Consider the following 21,962-nt stretch of genomic DNA (forward strand, 5'->3'; position numbering starts at 1 on the left):
TTCCATTTAATGAGCAGCTGCATTTTATAATTTACATTTCTCCATAAAATTCCATTTGCACAAAGGGATTGTGTGGATGAATGGTCTGGAAATCATTACATTAGCTCATGCAGGTCTAGGCCAGGTCTGCTGATAATTTGTGCGGTTCGTAGGATACATGACATACTTGATGAATGGTGATGTGCTCAAGCTAGAGGCAGATAGAGAGGACCATCCTGGTGATGGCGGCTGCCAGTCCAGGTGGCCTGCCACTGCCATCATGCCATCTGCAGCAGGGAGGCATGGCCAGGGCTGCACAGGGCAGGAGCCTCACCCTCCTGGGTGGGGCTGGAGCCGCCCAAGTTGTGACTGCAGATCTGAGCTTCCCTGTGTTCTCGGGGGGCCAGGAACAGGCAGGAACCCTGCCTTCCCGGGCGCAGCTGCAGCCTCCCAAAATGCAGCTGCAGACTTGGGCTTCCCGCTCCACGGAGTGGGTTGCAGCCCCGCTTCCCCGCCCCCGCCCCCAGCCCCGGCTGCAGACTCAGGCATCCCTGTACTCTTCAGGGCCTGAGAAGGCTCTCCCTCCCCTCTTCTGAACCTGCTCCTGCTGCCTGGCTTCTCCCTGCTGTCGGCATCCACTCTGATCTTAGAGCAAAGTTGGGGCTGAGACCTGGTGCCATGCATGGCAGTGGGAGGCAGACAGATTCCTGGGTGGAAAGGTGGGTACCCGGTGGGGGCCAGGCTGCCAATCCCACAGACTGGAGTGGGAACGTGGGGTGCGTTTTCCGGGCCTGCCCATGGACCAGTGGGGGTACATTTCCTCCCCTCTGAGGCCCATAAAAGCCCTGAGCTCAGCCAAGCTGAGCAGAGAAGAGACCACCAACTACAGAGAGGAGCCACCCTCTCTGCTGAGAGCTTCAGAGACCTGCAGAGACGCTAGGATGACCAGTTGCAGAGAGGAGCTACCCACTCCATGGCCTCTTTTCTGCTGAGAGCTGAACACTTGACAGAACCACCTGCCTACAGACAGAGAGCAGTACCCACTGCATCTCCTCTGAGCTGTTCCAATATTCAATAAAGCTCCTCTTCATCTTGTCCACCCTCCACTTTTCTGCATACCTCATTCTTCCTGGATGCAGAACAAGAATTCAGGCAAAGGCGCCACTGGCCCCAGAGGTTTCCAGCCAGAAAACTGACACCCCAAAGATCCTGTAACACTGGGACACAAGAGCGGCAAGCCAGGGGCTTTACTGGAGACACCAAAGTCTGGGCCCTGCTCTTTTATCCTCACAATAGTCAGGAACTCCGGGGCCTTTTGGAACAGAAGCAGACAGCCAAAGGCACTGAGAAGGACTGTGTTTCTCCAGGGACATCCTCAGGCTGGGATCCTCCCTCTGGCCTGAATCTCACGTAAGAAGATCTGGCCCGCGGTACTCACAGGAGTGGAGTTTGAAGAGAAGCTTGACAGTGTAGTCATAAAGGTGGCTGCAGTCCAAGATGACCTGGATTAGCGGGGCGAGGCGGCACTGCCCTGCTGCCGTCACAGACACAGAGCGGGACATGTCCAGGGAGTTGAACACTAGGAAATAAAAGTGAGGGAGAAAGGTGATAGAGCCAGGGGATTACAGGCAGCCTCTTCAGAGGGGCAGAGGCAGAGGTCCAACATACACCAAGGACCGATTCTGTGCGCACTTTACCTCATCTAATTCATTTAACCCTCACGACAGTCCCATGAGATAGGTAAACTTATCCCCATTAGACAGGTAAAGAAGCAGAAGGTAAGTCACTTTAAGGCTGTCACAAAGTCAAGAAGTGGTTTTGTTAGCTGGGTGTGGTGGCGGACACCTGTAATCCCAGCTACTTGGGAGGCTAAGGCAGGAGAATCGCGTGAACCCGAGAGGCGGAGGTTGCAGTGAGCCGAGATCGTGCCATTGCACTCCAGCAGCAGAGCAAAACTCCATCTCAAAAAAAGAAAAATGGTTTTGGCTGGGTGCGGTGGCTCACGCCTGTAATCCCAGCACTTTAGGAGGCCGAGGTGGGTGGATCACCTGAGGCCAGGAGTTCGAGACTAGCCTTTCCAACATGGGAAAACCCTGTCTCTATTAAAAATACAAAAATTAGCTGGGAATGGTGGCCACGCCTGTAATCCCAGCTACTCGGGAGGCTGAGGCAGGAGAATCACTTGAACCCAAGAGGCGGAGGTTGCAGTGAGCCAAGATTGCACCTTTGCATCCAGCCTGGGCGACAAGAGTAAGATATCATCTCAAAAAAAAAAAAAAAAAAAAAAAGTGGTTTTGTTGAGAGGTGGTGAGTTAACAGACTTGTTGGAGAGCCCAAGAGCTAATGGGGCCAGTGATGGTTAGACCAGGTGCCTTTGCTCCTGAGAGTCAGAATATCCAGTGCATCATGAACAGGTGAACTAAGTGCTAGTCTGTGCAGAGACCCTGATAGCCCAGGAAAGAAGAGATTTGCTCATCATCTAGGAGAGCTCCTACCATGGCGGACATGGAGAGGGAGCCTCATCTTCCTTTTTTTCCTCTTTATGAGATTGGGTCTCAGCCAGGTGCAGTGGCTCACACCTGCAATCCCAGCACTTGGGAGGCTGAGGTGGGGGGACTGCCTGAGCCCAAGAGTTTGAGACCAGCCTGAACAACATGGCAAAACCTCATCTTTACTGAAAATACAAAAATTAGCTGGGTGTGATGGCTCACGCCTGTAATCCCAGCTACTTGGGAAGCTGAGGAAGGAGAATCACTTGAACCCAGGAGGTGGAGGCTGCAGTGAGCCAAGATCGCACCACTGCACTCCAACCTGGGTGACAGAGTGAGACTGTTTCATAAATAAATAAAACAAAACAAGCCAGGCGCAGTGGCTCACGCCTGTAATCCCAGCACTTTGGGAGGCTGAGGTGGGTGGATCACCTGAGGTCAGGAGTTCGAGCCTAGCCTGGCCAACATGGCGAAACCCTGTCTCTACTAAAATACAAAAATTAGCTGGGTGTGGTGGCGTGTGCCTGTAAACCCAGCTACTTGGGAGGCTGAGGCAGGAGAATCACTTGAGCCTGGGAGGCAGAGGTTGCAGTGAGCTAAGACGGTGCCACTGCATTCCAGCCTGGGCGACAGAGCAAGACTCCATCTCAAAAGAAACCAAACCAAACCACACCAAACCAAATCGAAACAATACAAAACAAGAAAAATAAGAAAAAGGGCCAGGAGTGGTGGCATCCCAGCACTTTGGGAGGCCAAGATGGGCGGATCACAAGGTCAGGAGATCGAGACCATCCTGGCTAACACGGTGAAACCCCGTCTCTACTAAAATACAAAAAAAAATTAGCCGGGCGTGGTGGCGGGCACCTGTAGTCCCAGTTACTCAGGAGGCTGAGGCAGAAGAATGGCGTGAACCCATGAGGCGGAACTTGCAGTGAGCCGAGATCGCACCACTGCACTCCAGCCTGGGTGACAGAGCGAGACTCTGTCTCAAAAAAAAAAAAAAAAAAAAAAAAAAAAAAAGAAAAAAGAAAAAAGGACTTGGGAGAAGGAAGATATGTCAGGACTCAAGGCTGAAACTTGGGGCACCTGTCAACAGAAGTAGAAGTCCTGCCTCCATCCTCTTGAGTTTCAGAGACGAAGTTGATCCCTCAATTTCTCACGCTGGGGCTCCCTCCTCACCAACCCCCTGCCCCCCATCCTCAGCCAAGCAACTGGCTGTCTGGCTGCAGACACTCAGCTCACACCACTGGCCAGGCTGATTCTCCTTCCTGCACTGGCCACCCACTGCCTCTGCAGACTCTGCACGCAGCGGGCAATGAAATGACTCTCCCTGCGGTCCCTCTGTGAGTGGAACTGGCCCAGAGGGAAGCCCAGGGCTGCCTGTATTCTGCTTCCCCTGACTGCACTAATCCCTGGTAACTGGGTTAGTCTGGCGGCTGAAAAAAAAAAAAAAATCCCAAACTGTTCTAATTAAAAGACAGCTTTCCTTCTTGACACAAATTAAAAGCAGCTGTCACTGCAAGGCAGCCATCCCCAAGTCTACCGGCTTCCTCAGGCTCCAACTGGCAGGAACCACGGGCTGTTCCATCTCCCTGCCTGCCCTCGATTCTCGATGACTTCCAGGAATGCCCTTTGGCACCCAGGAACATCTAGGGCAGCGTCACTGTGGACAAGGTACTGAGTTACTCTGTGCCTCCTGGAGCTCTTCTGTTGAGCACACGTGGCTGTAACAGTGCATACCTCTTGGAGGTCTTGGAGGACTTCAATGAGAATGTTGTGAAAAGTACATGGATTGTGCAAGTGGTTCTTGACTTTAGCTTTCAGATTGGTTACGATCACCTGGGGGAAACTGAAAAACTCAAGTCTTCCTGCAATCCCCAGAACCACCCCCACCATCTGTTTCAACTGGTCTGCGGTACGTTGGGATGTCAGTGTCTCTCAAAAGCTTCCCCCTGCCGTCCCCCATTAGGCCAGGTGCCGTGGCTTATGCCTGTAATCCCAGCACTCTGGGAGGCTGAGGCAGGAGGACTGCTCGAGGTCAAGAGTTTGAGGCCAGCCTGGCCAACATGGCGAAACCTCGTCTCTACTAAAAATACAAAAATTGGCTGGGCGCGGTGGTGGGCACCTGTAGTCCCAGCTACTCAGGAGGCTGAGGCACAAGAATTGCTTGAACCCAGGAGGCAGAGGTTGCAGTGAGCTGAGACTGCGGCACTGCACTCCAGCCTGAGTGACAGAGCAAGGCTCTGTTTCAGAGAAAGAAAAAAAAAAGGCCCCATGTAGATTCTAATCTGCATCCAAGGTTGAAAACTATATGTCCAAGCTCAGAGGTTGTCACGTTTTAGCACGCATCAGAATCACCCACAACAGTGCCATCCAATAGAATTCTATAATGATGAAAATGTTCATATAAACTTTCTAATATGCTAGCCATATGTGGCTTCCTGAAACATGCCTGAAATAGGACTAGTGCAGCTGAGGACCTGACTTTTAAATGTTATTTAATTGTAATCAAGTTCAATGATCACATGAGGCTAGTGAATGCCCTATTGGACAGTGCACACTGGGGGTGCTTCTTAAAGCACAGGAGGCTGGGCCTGGTGGCTCATGCCTATAATCCCAGCACTTTGGGAGGCTGAGGTGAAAGAATCACTTGAGCTCAGGAGTTCAAGTCCAGCCTGGTTATATAGCAAGACCCCATCTCTACAAAAAATTAAAAAATTAGCCAGGTGTGATGGCACACACTCATGGTCCCAGCTACTCTGGGGGCTGAGGTGGGAGGATCCCTTGAGCCCAGGGAGGTCAAGGCTGCAGTGAGCTATGATTGTGCCACAGTACTCCAGCCTCGGCGACAGAGTGAGATCCCATCTCCAAAAAAACGAAACGAAACAAAACAAAAGAAAACAAGAGAGAGAGTAAAGAAAAACAGCAGTGACGAAATAGGTGAACAGAATTCATTAAATAGTTTTAACTTCCAGCTGCAGGCTCTGGGAATCTCTAGGATGAATTACTTAGAGTCTTCTGGACCAGAGCTACCCAAATTTAATTCCTGGATTCAAGCAATCTTCCCATCTCGGTCTTCTAAAGTGCTGGGTTTATAGGCGTAAGCCACTGCACCTGGCAGCCTGCAGTTTTTCAAAAAGCAAGCATTCTTTTATTGTTGAGCACCTGCTATTCACCAGGCACTGGGCTAGAACAGAGAGAATTTAAAGATGAGTAGGACATGGTTCCTGATTTTAGGGAAGAGCTCAGCATCTCGTGGTGACAATATTAATGAACAATGCATATAAAACCAGAGCAGGCTGGGCACGGTGGCTCATGCCTGTAATCCAAGCACCTTGGGAGGCCAAGGCAGGCAGATCACTTGAGGCCAGGAGTTCGAGACTAGCCTGGCCAACATGGTGAAACCCTGTCTCTACTAAAAATACAAAAATTAGCCAGGCATGGTGACGCATGCCTGTAATCCCAGCTACTCAGGAGGCTGAGGCAGGAGAATCACTTGAACCTGGGAGGCAGAGGTTGCAGTGAGCTGAGATGGTGGCATCGCACTCCAGCCTGGGCAACAGAGCGAGACTCTATCTCAAAACAAAACAAACAAACACACAAAAAACACAGAAAACCAGAGCTAGGGGTCACGAGATGGCACAAAAAAAGATGGCTGAGCTCACCACCTCTACCCCTTACTCATTCTCTCAGCTAATCAAGTCCTTTTGGACCTCATCACCATCTCCGTTTACTCCTGGTCCACTGCCTGTCAGAACTGGAAGGATGGCCCAAAGGCTGAAACATTTGTCTTGCTCATCCCTAAAAACCACAGCAGCATACAAAAAACTAGCCGGGCGAGGTGGCGGGCGCCTGTAGTCCCAGCTACTTGGGAGGCTGAGGGAGGAGAATGGTGTGAACCCGGGAGGTGGAGCTTGCAGTGAGCCGAGATCACACCACTGCACTCCAGCCTGGGAGACAGTGAGACTCCATCTCAAAAACAAAAACAAAAACAAAAAAACACAGCAGTGGGAGGCAGGCAGGCAGCTGGCTCCAAGAAGAGGCGAGTGCCATGGGGAGAGAGCTTGCGTCAGCTGAACTGCAACTTCTAGGCTGCATTTTCCCAAGGATGACAATTCCAGGAATCTCACTCATGCCCTCATTCAGATCTAGCACATTCTAAAGCTAAATGCAGGCTGGGTGTGGTGGCTCATGCCTGTAATTCCAGCACTTTGGGAGGACAAGGCAGGCAGATCGCTTGAGCTCAGGAGTTTGAGACCAGCCTGGGCAATATAGTGAAGCCTCGTCTCTACAAAAAGTACACAAAAATTAGCTGGGGATGGTGGTGCATGCCCGCAGTCCCAGCTACTTGGGAGGCTGAGACAGGAGGATGGCTTGAGCCCCAGAAGCAGTGAGCCAAGACTGCACCACTGCACTCCAGGTTGGGTGACACAGCCAGACTATCTCAAAAGAAACAACAAAAAAAAGTGAAAGCTAAATGCAAATGATTTCTGAATTATCCACATACGTTGTTCCCACCCAAATCCAAAGGATGAAAAGTTAGCCACAACAATGTATACTTGTTCATATACTTTTATGCAAACATTTCCAATGCATTTTTTTTTCAAGGAGTCTTGCTCTGTTGCCCAGGCTGCAGTGCAGTGGTGCGATCTCAGTTCACTGCAACCTCTGCCTCCCGGGTTCAAGCAATTCTCCTGCCTCAGCCACCTGAGTAGCTGGGATTACAGGCACACATCATCACACCTGACTAATTTTTGTATTTTTAATAGAGACAGGGTTTCACCATGTTGGCCAGGCTGGTCTTGAACTCCTAACCTCATAATCTGCCTGCCTTGGCCTCCCAACGTGGTGAAATTACAGGCATGAGTCACCACGCCTGGCCCCAATGCGTTTTTTAAAAAACAAATGCATCCACTCCACTGCCTTCAATCTGACTGGGAATAGCCTAGGGCATAGGCTAGATTTTGTGTTTTATTTTTATTTCTCTACTGACTTTTGTATAACGCCATGCTCAAATAGCTTCCTAGTCAGCTGAATGTCCCTTTCTCACACAAACCCAGTTTCCAACCATATCTGGTGTTTGTCTTTCTTTTTTCTGAGACAGAGTCTTGCTCTGTCACCTAGACTGGAGTGCAGTGGTGTGATCTCGGCTCACTGCAATCTCCGCCTCCTGGGTTCAAGTCATTCTCCTGCCTCAGCCTCCTGAGTAGTTGGGATTACAGGCGCTCGTCACCATGCCTGGATAATTTTTGTATTTTTAGTAGAGACGGGGTTTCACCATGTTGCCCAGGCTGGTCTTGAACTCCTGACCTCAGGTGATCCACCCGCCTCGGCCTCCCAAAGTGCTGGGATTACAGGCATGACCCCTGCGCCTGGCCTGTTTCTGGTGTTTTTCTGACCACATCCAGTGCTGAAGACTGGTCAATGTATTATGGAATCTGTTACCCTGTCCTAGCCGAAGTACAACACGAAACAGAATATTCTGGAAAAGAGGCCAGTAGTAGGCATTTCTACACAGATGAACACGCCGAAGGAAGCTGAAGGAAATTCGGGGTCAGAGAGTCCAAGCCCCAAGAGTGGGTCCTGCATGTCCACATGCAGAGAAGGCCACCAGGCTTGGGCATGAGACCACCAAGCTTGCGTATGGAGACCTGCAATGTGCAACGTCGTCTTTCAGAGTTGGATGCTTGTCTTGGAACGCCCTGAGTCTCAGAACGCTGGTGCTTATGTCCCCCAGGGAAGGGAGGGGAGCCTGCTGGGAGGTGTGGGGAGGAGGGGCGCTGGAGAGAAGGGGACCAGCTGAGGCTTGTCAGGGAAGCGTTAGGGGCTGATGGTCTGGAGGCACCACAGTTCTTGGCAGACGGGAGCCTGGAAGTGTGGCCACTCCCCCTGCTAGTGGAACAGGACTCTGTGAGCTTCTCACGTGGACTTGGGTGACAACCAGTCCTGGGTGACAACCAATCCTGACCAGCTTGTTCCCATGGCTGCCAACTCAACAACAGACACGAGCCCTTCCTCCTCAGCAGAAATCGTGCCCATGAGCCAGCCCAGCTCCAAGGAGCAGACAGGACTGGACCAAGGACTGGCCAGGGCCATGGCCACAGTCCAGTGGCTGCCAAAGAGGTAAGACCTGTCTCTGGGCTTTTGGAGGTCTGTGCTTCAGGAGGGAGGCCAGTAGGAAGGAGCAGTGCGTGGTCTTTCTGCTCAGACGTGAAACCACCCGCTTTGAAAATATCTAGGAGGCCAGGTGTGGTAGTTCACGCCTGTAATCCTAGAACTTTGGGAGGCTGAGTTGGGAAGACACCTTGAGGCTGGTAGTTCAAGACCAGCCTGGGCAACACAGCAAGACCCCCATCTCTGCAAAAAATACAAAAAATCAGCCAGATGTGGTGGTGAGTGCCTGTAGTCCCAGCTACTTGGGAGGCTGAGGTGGGAGGATCACTTGAGCCTAGTAGTTTGAGGTTGCAGTGAGCTGTAACATGCCACTGCAATCCAGCCTGGGTGACACAGCGAGATCTTCTCTCTCTTTCTTTTTTTTTTTTTTGAGATGAAGTCTTGCTGTGTCACCCAGGCTGGAGTGCAGTGGCATGATCTTGGATCATTGCAACCTCTACCTCCTGGGTTCAAGCCATTTTCCTGCCTCAGCCTCCCAAGTAACTGGGATTACAGGCATAAGCCACCATGCCTGGCTAATTTTTATATTTTTATTAGAGACAGGGTTTCACCATGTTGGCCAGACTGGTCTTTAACTTTTGGCCTCAAGTGATGGGCCCACCTTAGCCTCCCAAAGTGCTGGGATTACAGGTGCGAGCCACTGTGCCCAGCTGAGACCTTGTCTCTTAAAAAGAAAAATACTGAAGAGGTTCAGTCCCTCCCTGCACGAGGGACGGAGAGACCAGAGATGGGGTGTGAGTGTCTCCATTTTCCTGCCCCTTGTGCCACACACTTTGCAGGGAGAGGAGGACTGGGAATTAGGTAGTTCCCATGAGAGCCTGGCTTAGACAGGAGGGAAGAGACTCACCCGTTTGGAAGAGGTTGAGTTCACACTCCAGGTAGTCAAACATCTCCACTGTTAACTGGAAACTGGACCCAAGAGGAAAGAGAGCTTACATTCCACAGCCTGAGGCCGGTCTGTTACCCGTCCCCTCCCCCGTGCTCTACACTACTGCCTCCAGTCTCCAATGCTCACATGCGTGCGCAAACACACACACAACTCCAGCTCCAAGTCTTAGCCTCATGGGTATTATGGCCATGCAGCCTGGTGGAGAGTCAACAGTGACAGTGACAGGTCAGGGGTGGTGGCTCACACTTGTCATCCCAGCACTTTGGGAGGCCGAGGTGGGCGGATCACCTGAGGTCCGGAGTTCAAGACCAGCCTGGCCAACACGGCGGAACCCCATCTCTACTAAAAATACAAAAATTAGCCGGGTGTGATGGCGCATGCCTGTAATCCCAGCTACTCGGGAGGCTGAGGCAGGAGAATCACTTGAACCTGGGGGGTTCATCGAGCCACAGCACTCCAGCCTGGGTAACAGGGTGAGACTGCTTCTCAAAAAAACAAAAATGAAAACAGTGACAGTGACAGAAGGAGAGGATAGTTACCAGTGTTGGAGTCGGAGGGCAGAAAGCGAGACAGACACGAAAGCTCTGGGGTGTGAAATAGCCAGGCAGGGGTTCTGGATAAGGCATCACCAATAAATAAGTGGCCCCAAGGCCAAGTCACCCAGGGACTTTGGTCCCCACCCCAGCCACGCCCCCCCACCCAATCAGGCCCTCCATGTCCCTTATGAGAAGTGTCGGCATTCACAAAAGCTTTCTCCCTCCCTGGGCTCAGGGCAGGAGCCACTTACAAGTTGTTCACGTCACTTTCTCCAGCCTCATCCAGCTGGCGGTCACTCATCTGCAGGTTGCCTGGGAACCTGGGATTCTGGAAGGAAGGCAGAGGAAGGGAGTCAGGACAGGAGACATGAAGAGCTCTCTCTCAGCCGGGCGTGGTGGCATACGCCTGTGGTCCCAGCTACGTGGGAGGCCGAGGCGGGAGGATCGCTTGAGCCCAGTTGTTCAAGGCTACAGTTCAAGGCCACTGCACTCCAGCCTGGTTACAGAGTGAGACCCTACCTCAAAACAAACAAAAAAGAAAAAAAAAGAAACACCAGCTGGTATCATCAATCATTGCTCAGTATCTATAGCATGATCCTGTCATCTGTGTGGTTTGTCCCTGTGGCAAAGGGAAAAGGCCGCAGAGATGGGTGGTCATTCCATCATTGGGCATCTGCATGTACAAGTGGATACTTTAGGCTCTAGGCTGGGCGCGGTGGCTCACACCTATAATCCCAGCACTTTGGAGGCCAAGGCAGGTGGATCACTTGAGGTCAGGAGTTAGAGACCAGGCTGGCCAACATGGTGAAACCCTGTCTCAACTAAAAATAAAAAAAATTAGCCAGGGGTGGTGGCGCATGCCTGTAGTCCCAGCTCCTTGGGAGGCTGAGGCAGGAGAATCGCTTGAACCTGGGAGGTGGAGGTTGCAGTGAACTGAGATGGAACCACCACACTCCAGCCTGGGCAACAGAGTGAGACTCCGTCTCCCCCCGCAAAAAAAAAGAAAAAAAAAATCCCTATTGCAGACTTCGCTCCTGGGCTCCATGGTGCCAAGGCCTCTGAGGCTTGACCTGGCACCTGGGACACAGTTTTCCTTTGCCCCAAGTCATGCACCCTGAGATTACAACCTTTGACCTCAGTTTCAGCACCTTCACCTCTACTCCATCCCCAGCTACGCACACCCACTCCAGACTCCACCATCACCTAAAACGTCCCTGCCTAGAACTCTCCACTATAGCATCTCCCTCTCTGGCTGCATCACTCAGGCCTCTGCCCTTCCAGTCCTCTCCTGCCCTCAAGTCCACCCACTACTCATACTTAAGTCTCAGAGATGGCCAGTCCCTTCCTGCTCCCTCTCCTCTCCATTTCTCTGCCTGCCTTTGCCTCCTGGCTCAGTCTCAACATCATGACTGGTGGCCTGGCTCCACTTTCCCATGCCCTGCCTGCCTTTCCACCACACTGCTTCGAAGACCTGCTGAGAGCCTGAGTCCTTGTCATCGGCTCTGCACCTAGGGCCAGCTGCCAACTGTCCCTGGAGAAAAACTCACAGCTGGTGTCACTATGCATGCACGCTCTCTAGCCTGAACGTCCGTCTCAGTCAGCTCAGGCAGCTATAACAAGATACCACATGCTGGGTGGCTTAACCCATAGACAGTGTCTCGCAGTTCTGGAGGCCGGGGAGTCCAAAGTCAAGGTGTTGACAGATTCAGTCTCTGGTGAGGGGCCTCATCTTGGTTACACTGCTTACATGGCAGAGGAGGGGGAATCAGGCTCTCTCTTGTTTCTCTTTTTTTATTTTTTAGAGACATGACCTCACTGTTACCCACGATGAAGTGCAGTGGCATGATCATCGCTCACTGCAGCCTCGAATTCCTGGGCTCAAGCAATCCTCCACCTCAGCCTCCTGAGTAGCGGGTACTACAGGCATACACCACCATGCGGGCTAATTTTTTTTTTTTTTGTATTTTTAGTAGCGATGGGGTTTCACCACATTGACCAGGCTGGTCTTGAATTCCTGACCTCAGGTGATCCGCCTGCCTCAGCCTCCCAAAGTGCTGGGATTACAGGCGTGAGCCACTGCACCCAGCCAGATAATGAATTTTTCTTTAATGTGTGCGGGATATTTTTGCTGTTGTTGTTTTCAAGATGGAGTCTCACTCTGTCGCCCAGGCTGGAGTGCAATGGCATGATATCAGCTCACTGCAACCTCAGCCCCTTGGGTTCAAGCGATTCTCCTGTCTCAGCCTCCTGAGTAGCTGGGATTAGCAGGCATGCACCACCATGCCCGGCTAATTTTTTTATATTTTTAGTGGAGATGGGGTTTCACCATGTTGCCCAGGCTGGTCTTGAACTCCTGACCTCAGGTGATCCACCCATCTCGGCCTCCCAAAGGTCTGGGATTACAAGCGTGAGCCACCGCGCCCGGCCAAAAAAATTTTTTTTTAAGAGACAGGGTCTCACTGTGTGGCCCAGGCTGGTCTCACCTCAACCCTTGGCCTCCCCAAATGCTGGAACCGCAGGTATGAGCCACTCTGCCCAGCCTCCTTCCCCACTCTTGTATCGCTAATTGCTAAAAACTGGAAAAGTCCTTTGCTCCTCCACACTTGGACAATACCAGCTTCCCCACTTTCCCTGCTTTCTAAAACCAGGAAAAACAAGACAGCAGTGAGCTCGAGAGCCTTTGGAAGCAAAGCCAGCTGCATCCTCATTCGACCCCAATTCTCCAAGCCCACGTGACCATTCCCTTCTGCCCTTCCATGCTATTAAAAGCTAGGGGCCTGGCCATCGGCACCGGCTGCTTCTGATGCCGCTGAACTCTGCTCTCTTTCTATACACAAGGGAAAGGGACTCCCTTGGCCTCTATCACCCCTGCAGCGCCACTGCCCCAGCTCCCATCCCAGTCCCCTTCCTCCCTAACCATCTTCCCAGTCTTGCTTTCTCCACACCCTCCCTTCTCTCCTTTTTCACCTAAAATCCTACCCTAGGCCCTTCCTCCTCCCATTTCCCATTTAACACTGTATTTTTTTTTTTTTTTTTTTTTTTTGAGAGAGAGTCTTGCTGTGTCGCCCAGGTTGGAGTGCAACCTCTGCCTTCCGGATTCAAGCCATTCCCAAGCCTCAGCCTCCTGAGTAGCTGGGATTACAGGTGCATGCCACCACGCCCAGCTAACTTTTGTGTTTTTAGTAGAGATGGGGGTTTCACTATGTTGGTCAGGCTGGTCTCCAACTCCTGGCCTCAAGTGATCCTCCTGCCTCGGCCTCCCATGGTTTTGGGATTAGAGACGTGAGCCACCACACCCACCAGTTCAATTTAACACTTTCAACCTCTACTCCCATCTTTTTTTTTTTGTTTTTTTTTTGAGATGGAGTCTTGCTCTGTCGCCCAGGCTGGAGTGCAGAGGCAGCATCTCGGCTCACTGCAACCTCCGCCTCCTGGGTTCAAGCCATTCTCAAGCCTCAGCCTCCTGAGTAGCTGGGATTACAGGTGCGTGCCACCACACCCAGTTAACTTTTGTGTTTTTAGTAGAGATGGGGGTTTCACTATGTTGGTCAGGCTGGTCTCCAACTCCTGGCCTCAAGTGATCCTCCTGCCTCGGCCTCCCATGGTGTTGGGATTAGAGGTGTTAGCCACCACACCCACCAGTTCAATTTAACACTTTCAAAACCTCTACTCCCATCTTTTTTTTTTTTTTTTTTTGAGATGGAGTCTTGCTCTGTTGCCCAGGCTGGAGTGCAGTGGCGGCATCTCGGCCCACTGCAACCTCCGCCTCCCAGTTTCAAGTGATTCTCCTGCCTCAGCCTCCTGAGTAGCTGGGAGTACAGGCGTGAGCTAATTTCTTTTTGTATTTTTTGTAGAGATGAGTTTTGCCACGTTGGCCAGGCTGGTCTTGAACTCCTGACCTCAGACGATCTGCCTGCCTCAGCCACCCAAAGTGCTGGGATGACAGGCGTGAGCCACTGTGCCCAGCCCCAGAAGATCTTAAATCCAATTCTCACCTTTCCCCACCTCCTCATGACACCTTTACCAGAGCCTGGTCCTCCCTCCAATCACACACTATAAGTCCCCTCCCCTCCACACCCTGAGCCTCTCCCTCCTGCTTCTTTGCCTTGCAATCCAGCCCGAGGGCAGCCCGACTCCCCGCCTCGGCCTCTGACACCCTGGCCTGGCCCAGCCTCAGTTCTGGTTTATGTTGCCTCCTATGTGCCCACCCCTCTGCCTGACCCCCTATTGTCTCCCACAGTTGCCAGACCCCTGCACACCCCTCAGCTGTTCCCCTCCCCCACCTCACAGTATCCATCACGTCACCTTCTTCTCTCTTTTTTCTGGGAGACAGGGCCTCACTCTGTTGCCCAGGTGGGAGGGCAGTGATAGCTCACTGCATCCTTGACCTCCCAGGCTCAAAGCATCCTTGACCTCCCAGGCTCAAAGCATCCTCCCACCTCAGCCTCCCGAGTAGCTGGGACTACAGTTGCATGCTACCACACCCGGCTAATTTTTAAATTTTTTGTAGAGACAGGGTCTCCCTATGTTGCCCAGGCTCGAACTCCTGGGCTTAAGGAATCCGCCCTGCTTGGCCTCCCAAAATGCTGAGTTTATAGGCCCGAGCAACCCCACCCAGCCTCATTTCCTGCCAATCTTCAGGCAGTCCCTGCTTCTTTGACTGTCCCATGGACAACTCCTAATTCTGGCTCTCATCATTGTCCTCACTGGCCACCTGGATCTTTTAAGTCCACTTTGGAAAAGTGGACTTAAAATGCAGAGTGGCCCATGTCATTGCTTTACAGCCTGATCCCCATTGGGTCCAAGGTGTGGCTCAGGTGGGTGCTGAGGCCTCTGTGACTGAGATGCTGTTTTCTACCCTGCCCAGCCTCACACCAGAGTGGATCTAAGCCAGGCATAGTGGCGAGTATCTGTGGTCCCAGTAACTCGGGAGACTGGGGCAGGAGGATCTCTTGAGCCCAGGAATTTGAGGCTGCAGTGAGCTAAGGTGATCCACCTCCAGCCTGGCCAACATGGTGAAATCCCGTCTCTACTAAAAATACAAAAAATTAGCCAGGCGCGGTGGCTCCTGCCTGTAGTCCCAGCTACTTGGGAGGCTGAGACATGAGAATTGCCTGAACCCATCAGGTAGAGGTGGCAGTGAGGTGAGATCGTGCCACACTGCACTCCAGCCTAAGTGACAGAGTGAGACTCCATCTCAAAAAAATAAAATAAAATAAAAATAAAATAAAAAAATTAAAAGACAGGTCTGTAGGGGAGCTTGCTATAGAAATTGTAGGAATTGCTGGGTGCCATGGCTCACGCCTGTAATCCCAACACTTTGAGAGGCCAAGGCGGGTGGATCACCTGAGGTCAGGAGTTCGAGACCAACCTGACAAAATCCCATCTCTACTGAAAAAAAAAAATACAAAATTAGCCAGGCATGGTAGTGTATGCCTGTAGTACCCAGCTACTCAGGAGACTAAGGCAGGAGAATCACTTGAACCCAGGAGGTGGAGGTTTTGGTGAGCTGAGATCGTGCCATTGCACTTCAGCCTGGGCAACAAGAGCAAAACTCTGTCTCAAAAAAAAAAAAAGAAAAGAAAACGAAAAAAAGAAATTGCAGGAGTAGGTTTGCTCTGCCACTCAGGCTGGAGTACAGTGGCATGATCACAGCTTATGTTATGCCCAGACTGTTTGTTCCCCAAAGAAGACCACCAGAGTCCAGAGTCAAAGCCAAGCGGCAAGGATCTTTACTACAAGTTCGAACCTGGTCCCTCCTTTACACAGTATACAAGAGGGCCCCAAACAATGCGAGCGTTTGCTTTTTATAGCCCGAAAGTTGCAGGGGAACAAAGAAATTCTTTTGGCTCCTGCGCTTTCAGTAACCTTGAACGGCTGTCCCCTTATCGGAGACTTTCCAGGTGGTGTTTGTACTGGGCTCAGGGAGTTTGAGAGATATATGGTGGTGGGATGGGAGGATGGGATGTGTTTGTGCTAGGCTCAGGGAGTTTTGAGCCCGGGGCTGAGGAATGTGCCCAGCTCCTTTCACTTACAGCAGCCTTCAGCTCCAGAACTCAAGTGATCCTCTTGCCTCAGCCTCCTGAGTAGCTGGGACTACGGGCATGTGTCACCACCTCTGGCTAATTGTAATTTTTTTGTAGAGACAGGGTCTTGCTATGTTGCCAGGCTGGTCTCAAACTCCTGGTCTTAAGTGATCCTCCAGTCTCGACCTCCCAAAATGCTCAGATCACAGGCATGAGCCACTGTGCCTGGCCAGGAATTGTTTTTATTAACAGTAAAATCAGCCGGGCGCGGTGGCTCAAGCCTGTAATCCCAGCACTTTGGGAGGCCGAGACGGGCGGATCACGAGGTCAGGAGATCGAGACCATCCTGGCTAACACAGGGAAACCCCGTCTCTATTTAAAAAAATACAAAAAAACTAGCCGGGCGTGGTGGCGGGCGCCTGTAGTCCCAGCTACTCAGGAGGCTGAGGCAGGAGAAAATGGCGTAAACCTGGGGGGCGGAGCTTGCAGTGAGCTGAGATCTGGCCATTGCATTCCAGCCTGGGCAACAGAGCAAGACTCCGTCTCAAAAAAAAAACAAAAAAAAAAAACAGTAAAATCAATGCTTCTGTAACATTTTCATAAGGCAATCTAGTGGCTAGGGTTACCCTTTCTTTTTTATGTTTTTTTGAGACAGTGTCTCACTCTGTCGCCCAAGCTGGAGTACAGTGGTATGGTTTTGGCTCACTGCAACCTCCGCCTCCTGGTCTTGGGTTCAAGCAATTCTCCTGCCTCAGCCTCCCGAGTAGCTGGGATTACAGGCACGCATCACCACCACGGGTAATTTTTGTACTTTTAGTAGAGACGGGGTTTCACCATGTTGGCCAGGCCAGTCTTGAACCCCTGACCTCAGGTGATCTGTCCGCCTGGGTCTCCCAAACAGCTAGGATTATAGGCGTGAGCCACCGTGCCTGGCCAGTTGTTCTTTCTAGTTGCAAAATGGGGCACAAAAGGGTGCAGAAGACATGGGCCAAAATCCCAGCCCTCATCACGTCCCGTGGGCCTGGCAATGGCTTTCCTCTCCCACAGCTGGGGTACATGATGCACACACTTCCTCAGAAGCCTGGGCTGTCTATTACCTGAAAGAGCTGACAACTGAGCCCAGGGAGGGGCTGAGGGGATAGAGCAAGGGAGGCGGTGGTGGCGGCAGAACTGTCCGCAGAGACTCACTTTGGTGTGGTACTCCATCTTGGTTCTCAGCAGTTTCAGGTAGATGCTGCACAGCTGGCCATACCCCTCGCTCAGGTGGCCCTTTCAGGAAGAGGAGGGGAAGCAGAGTCAACAACAAGAACATGACGGTCGAGAGATCTGAGGCCAGAAATTCTCTGGTAAAGAATCTACCTTCTTCTTTTTTTTTTCTCCCCTTTATATTATTTATTTAGAGATGGGGTCTAGCTCTGTTGCCCAGGCTGGAGTGCAGTGGCACGATCTCTGCTCACTGCAGCCTCTGCCTCCTGGGTTCAAGTGATTTTCCTGCCTCAGTCTCCTGAGTAGCTGGGATTACAGGCATGCGCCACCATGCCTGGTCAATTTTTGTATTTTTAGTAGAGATATGGTTTCACCATGTTGCCCAGGCTGGTCTCAAACTCCTGGCCTCGAGTGATCCACCTGCCTGGGCCTCCCAAAAGGCTGGGATTACACTACAGGTGTGAGCACCATGCTTAGCTAATTTTTGTCGTTTTTACTAGAGATGGGGTTTCACCATATTGGCCAGACTAGTCCTGAACTTCTGACCTCAGGTGATCCGCCCACCTCCGCCTCACCTCCGCCTCCCAAAGTGCTGGGATTACAGGCGTGAGCCACCGCACCCAGCCATCTACCTTTATTCTTAAATGTAAATAGAATCAATCTATTTTTCTTGCTTAATATGCTGCAATTTTATTCAACTTCTTAAACTTTCTTTCATTATTTTTAGTGACCGACCAGTATTATTGTAATTTATTGAACTGACTCAATAAATTCAAATGAGCTGAAGCCAATTCAAACGGCTGAAATGTTTGCTATCATAAACCATTTCAATGAACATTCCTTAAAGCACAATCCTTTGTACAAACATAAAGACTTCCTTTGATAAATTTTGGACAAAGCTGCCTACTTAAGAATGTTGAGTCTGTCCAGGCGTGGTGGCTCATGCCTGTAATCCCAGCACTTTGGGAGACCGAGGTGGGCAGATCACTTGAGGTCAGGAGCTCAAGACCAGGCTGGCCAACATGGTGAAACCCCGTCTCTACAAAAAATACAAAAATTAGCTGGGTGTGATGGCGCACGCCTGTAGTCCCAGCTACTTGGGAGGCTGAGGCAGGAGAACCACTTGAACCTGGGAGGGAGAGGTTGCAGTGAGCCAAGATTGTGTCACTGCACTCCAGCCTGGGTGACAGAGCGAGACTCCATCTCAAAATAAAGATGAGTCTCCCACCTTTGGCAAAATCATAGTCTGCCTGTGGGCTTTTTTCTTCCGTATCTCTATCTAAGAACAGTGGAGGGAATATCTCTTCCAGACGGATTCAATAGACGAATAGCATCTACACTATGACTCATGGGATGGGGTCCTGAAGTGGAATCTGTCAGCCAGGCATGGTGGCTCATGCCTGTAATCTCAGCACTTTGGGAGGCCGAGGAGGGAGGATTGCTTGAGCTCAGGAGTTTGAGACCAGCCTGGCCAACATGACGAAACCTCATGTCTACAAAAAATTAAAAAATTAGCCAGGCGTGATGGTGTGCACTTGTGGTCCCAGCTATTCAGGAGACTGAAGTGGGAGGATCGCTTGAGCCCAGGAAGTTGAGGCTGCAGTGAGCTGTGGTCATGTCACTGTACCTCCAGCCTTGATGACAGAGCAAGAAACTGTCTCAAAACATCACCACCACCACCAACACACACACACAAGACTGCCTCCTTGGTACAGGAGAAGTAAAGGTAAATAATAAAATAACAAACGCTTGTACTTCTGCACTGAGGAAGTCCTCCCAAGGGACTATGAAGAATTCCGCAGCCTCAAATCACCACTGTGATTGGGGGAGGAAAATCTGCCCTAAATTCACAAAACCTTAAGCTGAGAATTTAATTTCGAGTGATCTCAATGGAAGCAAATGCCAATTCTCTCTGGAGGAACCTGCCTTCATTACAGACTTCCCCATAGATAAAATTCCAAGGAAGATGAGCAGCTTAGAGTAGAAAATAACCAAACATAAAGAAAACTACACAGCATGGGCAAAATGCACCAAAAGTGACGGAGGACACAAACAAATCTCTAAAGACCTTAGATAGGCCAGGCGCAGTGGCTTGCGCCTGTAATCCCAGCACTTTGGGAGGCCAAGGCGGCTGGATCACGAGGTCAGGAGATCGAGACCATCCTGGCTAACATGGTGAAACCCCGTCTCTACTAAAAATACAAAAAATTAGCTGGTCGTGGTGGCGGGCGCCTGTACTTCCAGCTACTTGGGAGGTTGAGGCGGGAGAATGGCGTGAACCCGGGAGGTGGAGCTTGCAGTGAGCCGAGATTGCGCCACTGCACTCCAGCCTAGGTGACAGAGCAAGACTCTGTCTCAAAAAAAAAAGATAATAGAATTACATAATATATATGAAATGACTTTGCTTCATATATCTAAAGAAATAAGACACTGTTTCAAAATATATGCAGAGCATAACAAATTGTAAAGGAGAAGAAGCAGGGCTAGACACAGTGGCTCCTCCTGCCTGTAATCCCAGTGCTTTGGGAAGCTGAGGTGGGCAGATTGCTTAAGTCCAGGAGTTCAAAACCACCCTGGGCAACATGGCAAAACCCTGCGTCTACAAAAATTGGCTGGGTGTGGTAGTGCACACCTGTTGTCCCAGCTACTTGGGAGGCTGAGGTGGGAGGATCACCTGAGCTTAGGAGGTTGAGGCTGCAATAAGCCATGATCGCAGCACTGCACTCCAGCCTGGGTGACAGAGTGAGACCCTGTCTCAAACAACAACCTCCCCCAGCAAAAAACAAGCAGATTTGAAAAAAAAAAAAAATAGAACTTTAAGAAATGAAAACTGTACTAATTAGGCTAGGTGTGGTGGCTCATGCCTGTAATCCTAGCAATTTGAGAGGCCAAGGCAGATGGATCACCTGAGGTGAGGAGTTTGAAACCAGCCTGGCCAACATGGTGAAACCCCATCTCTACTAAACATATAAAATTAGCCAGGCGTGGTGGTGCACGTCTGTAGTCCCAGCTACTTGGGAGGCTGAGACAGGAGAATTGCTTGAACCTGGGAGGTGGAGGCTGCAGTGAGTGGAGATTGAGCCATTGCACTCCAGCCTGGGCAACAAGAGCAAAACTCCGTCTCAAAAAAAAAAAAAAAAAAAAAAAAAGAAGAAGAAGAAGAGAAGAAAAGAAAACTGTACTAAATGAAATTGAAAACCTTATGGAGAAGTTTAATAACACATTAGACCCAACTGGAGATGAGGCAAACAGAAGGCTAGAGCTGATAAAAATTATCCAGAATACAGGAAAGACAAATAGGTGGAAAAAACTGAAAGAGTGGTTTAGAGACATGAGGGGTAGGATGAGAAAGTCTGACACACATGTAGCCAAAATCTGAGAAGGGGCTGGGCATGGTAGCTGATGCCTGTAATTCCAACACTTTGGGAGGACGAGGAGGGAAGATCACTTGAGGTCAGGAGTTCAAGACCAGCCTGGCCAATGTGGCAAAACCCCGTCTCTACTAAAAGTACAAAAATTAGCTGGGTGTGGTGGTGCATGCCTATAGTCCCAGCTACTTGGGAGGCTGAGGCAGGATAATCACTTGAACCTGGGAGGCGGAGGCTGCAGTGAGCCTGGGCAATAGAGTGAGACTCCGTATAAAAAAAAAAAAATCTGAGAAGGAAAAGATAGAATGGAGCACAGGCAGTGTTTGAAGTGACAATGAGAAATTTTCACAACTAATAAAAGACACTAACCCACCGTCCAAAGAATCCAAAATAAATTCACTCCTAGACACATTCTAAGATGTTAAAATGGCCAGAGATAAAACACATGTTAGCTTCAAAGGTGCAACAGTGTCTCACAGCTGACTCCATGAAAATAATCAAAGCCAGAAGTCAGTGGAAAGATATCTTGAAAATATCCTCTATGTGCTGAGGGAAACTAACTGTCACCTTAGAACCTAAACCCAGAGAATATACCTTCTATGAGTGAGGTTGAAATAATGACATTCTCGTCCAGGCGTGGTGGCTCATGCCTGTAATTTCAGCACTTTGGGAGGCCAAGGTGGGTGGATCACCTGAGGTCAGGAGTTCAAGACCAGCTTGGCCAACATGGCCAAACCCCGTCTCTACTAAAAATACAAAAATTAGCCAGGCGTGGTGGTAGGCATCGTAATTCTAGCTACTTGGGAGGCTGAGGCAGGAGAATCACTTCAACCTGGGTGGCAGAGGTTGCAGTGAGCTGAGATTGTGCCAGTGCACTCTGGCCTAGGCAACAGAGCAAGACTCTGCCTCCAAAAAAAAACCAACATTCTTAAACAAGCAAACACGGCGTTAGCCACCAGTAGACTCTTAATTATGGAAGTTATGAAAGATATAGTTCAGGCAGAAAGAAAGTGATCTCAGATGGAAGGTCTATGGAGAGCACAGAATAAAACAAGGAAAATAAAACAATAACTTACAGAGTTTACAGATAAACATAATCAAAACCAAAATGTTATGCTAACAGATAAATTGAGGAACTGAATGGAACTAAAATATTCTAAAGTCTTTGTGTTATACAAGAAACAAAGATATGAAAGGTAGACCTAGATAAACCAAGCAAGCATTTTGTAATTATTAGAGAACATGCCAAAAACAAAAAAAGTAGATTTGTTTTTTAACCTCCCAAATAGTAATGA

At 50.3% G+C, this 21,962-nt stretch overlaps 1 protein-coding gene across 4 annotated transcripts in view; it reads right to left on the bottom strand.

Moving 5' to 3' along the window:
- Nucleotides 1-21,962, bottom strand: part of HIP1 (huntingtin interacting protein 1) — a 204,382-nt gene that overhangs the window by 39,619 nt on the left and 142,801 nt on the right. For all 4 annotated transcript variants that reach the window (XM_050783625.1, XM_050783624.1, XM_050783627.1 and 1 more), the window contains 4 exons: nt 17,282-17,362; nt 10,319-10,395; nt 9,490-9,551; nt 1,418-1,558 (listed from right to left, as the gene is read on the bottom strand). In XM_050783625.1, coding sequence (XP_050639582.1) covers nt 1,418-1,558; nt 9,490-9,551; nt 10,319-10,395; nt 17,282-17,362 — 361 coding nt within the window. The remainder of the gene's footprint in view (nt 1-1,417; nt 1,559-9,489; nt 9,552-10,318; nt 10,396-17,281; nt 17,363-21,962) is intronic.

Source organism: Macaca thibetana, chromosome 3, assembly GCF_024542745.1.
Source record: "Macaca thibetana thibetana isolate TM-01 chromosome 3, ASM2454274v1, whole genome shotgun sequence".
Lineage (NCBI taxonomy): Eukaryota > Metazoa > Chordata > Mammalia > Primates > Cercopithecidae > Macaca > Macaca thibetana.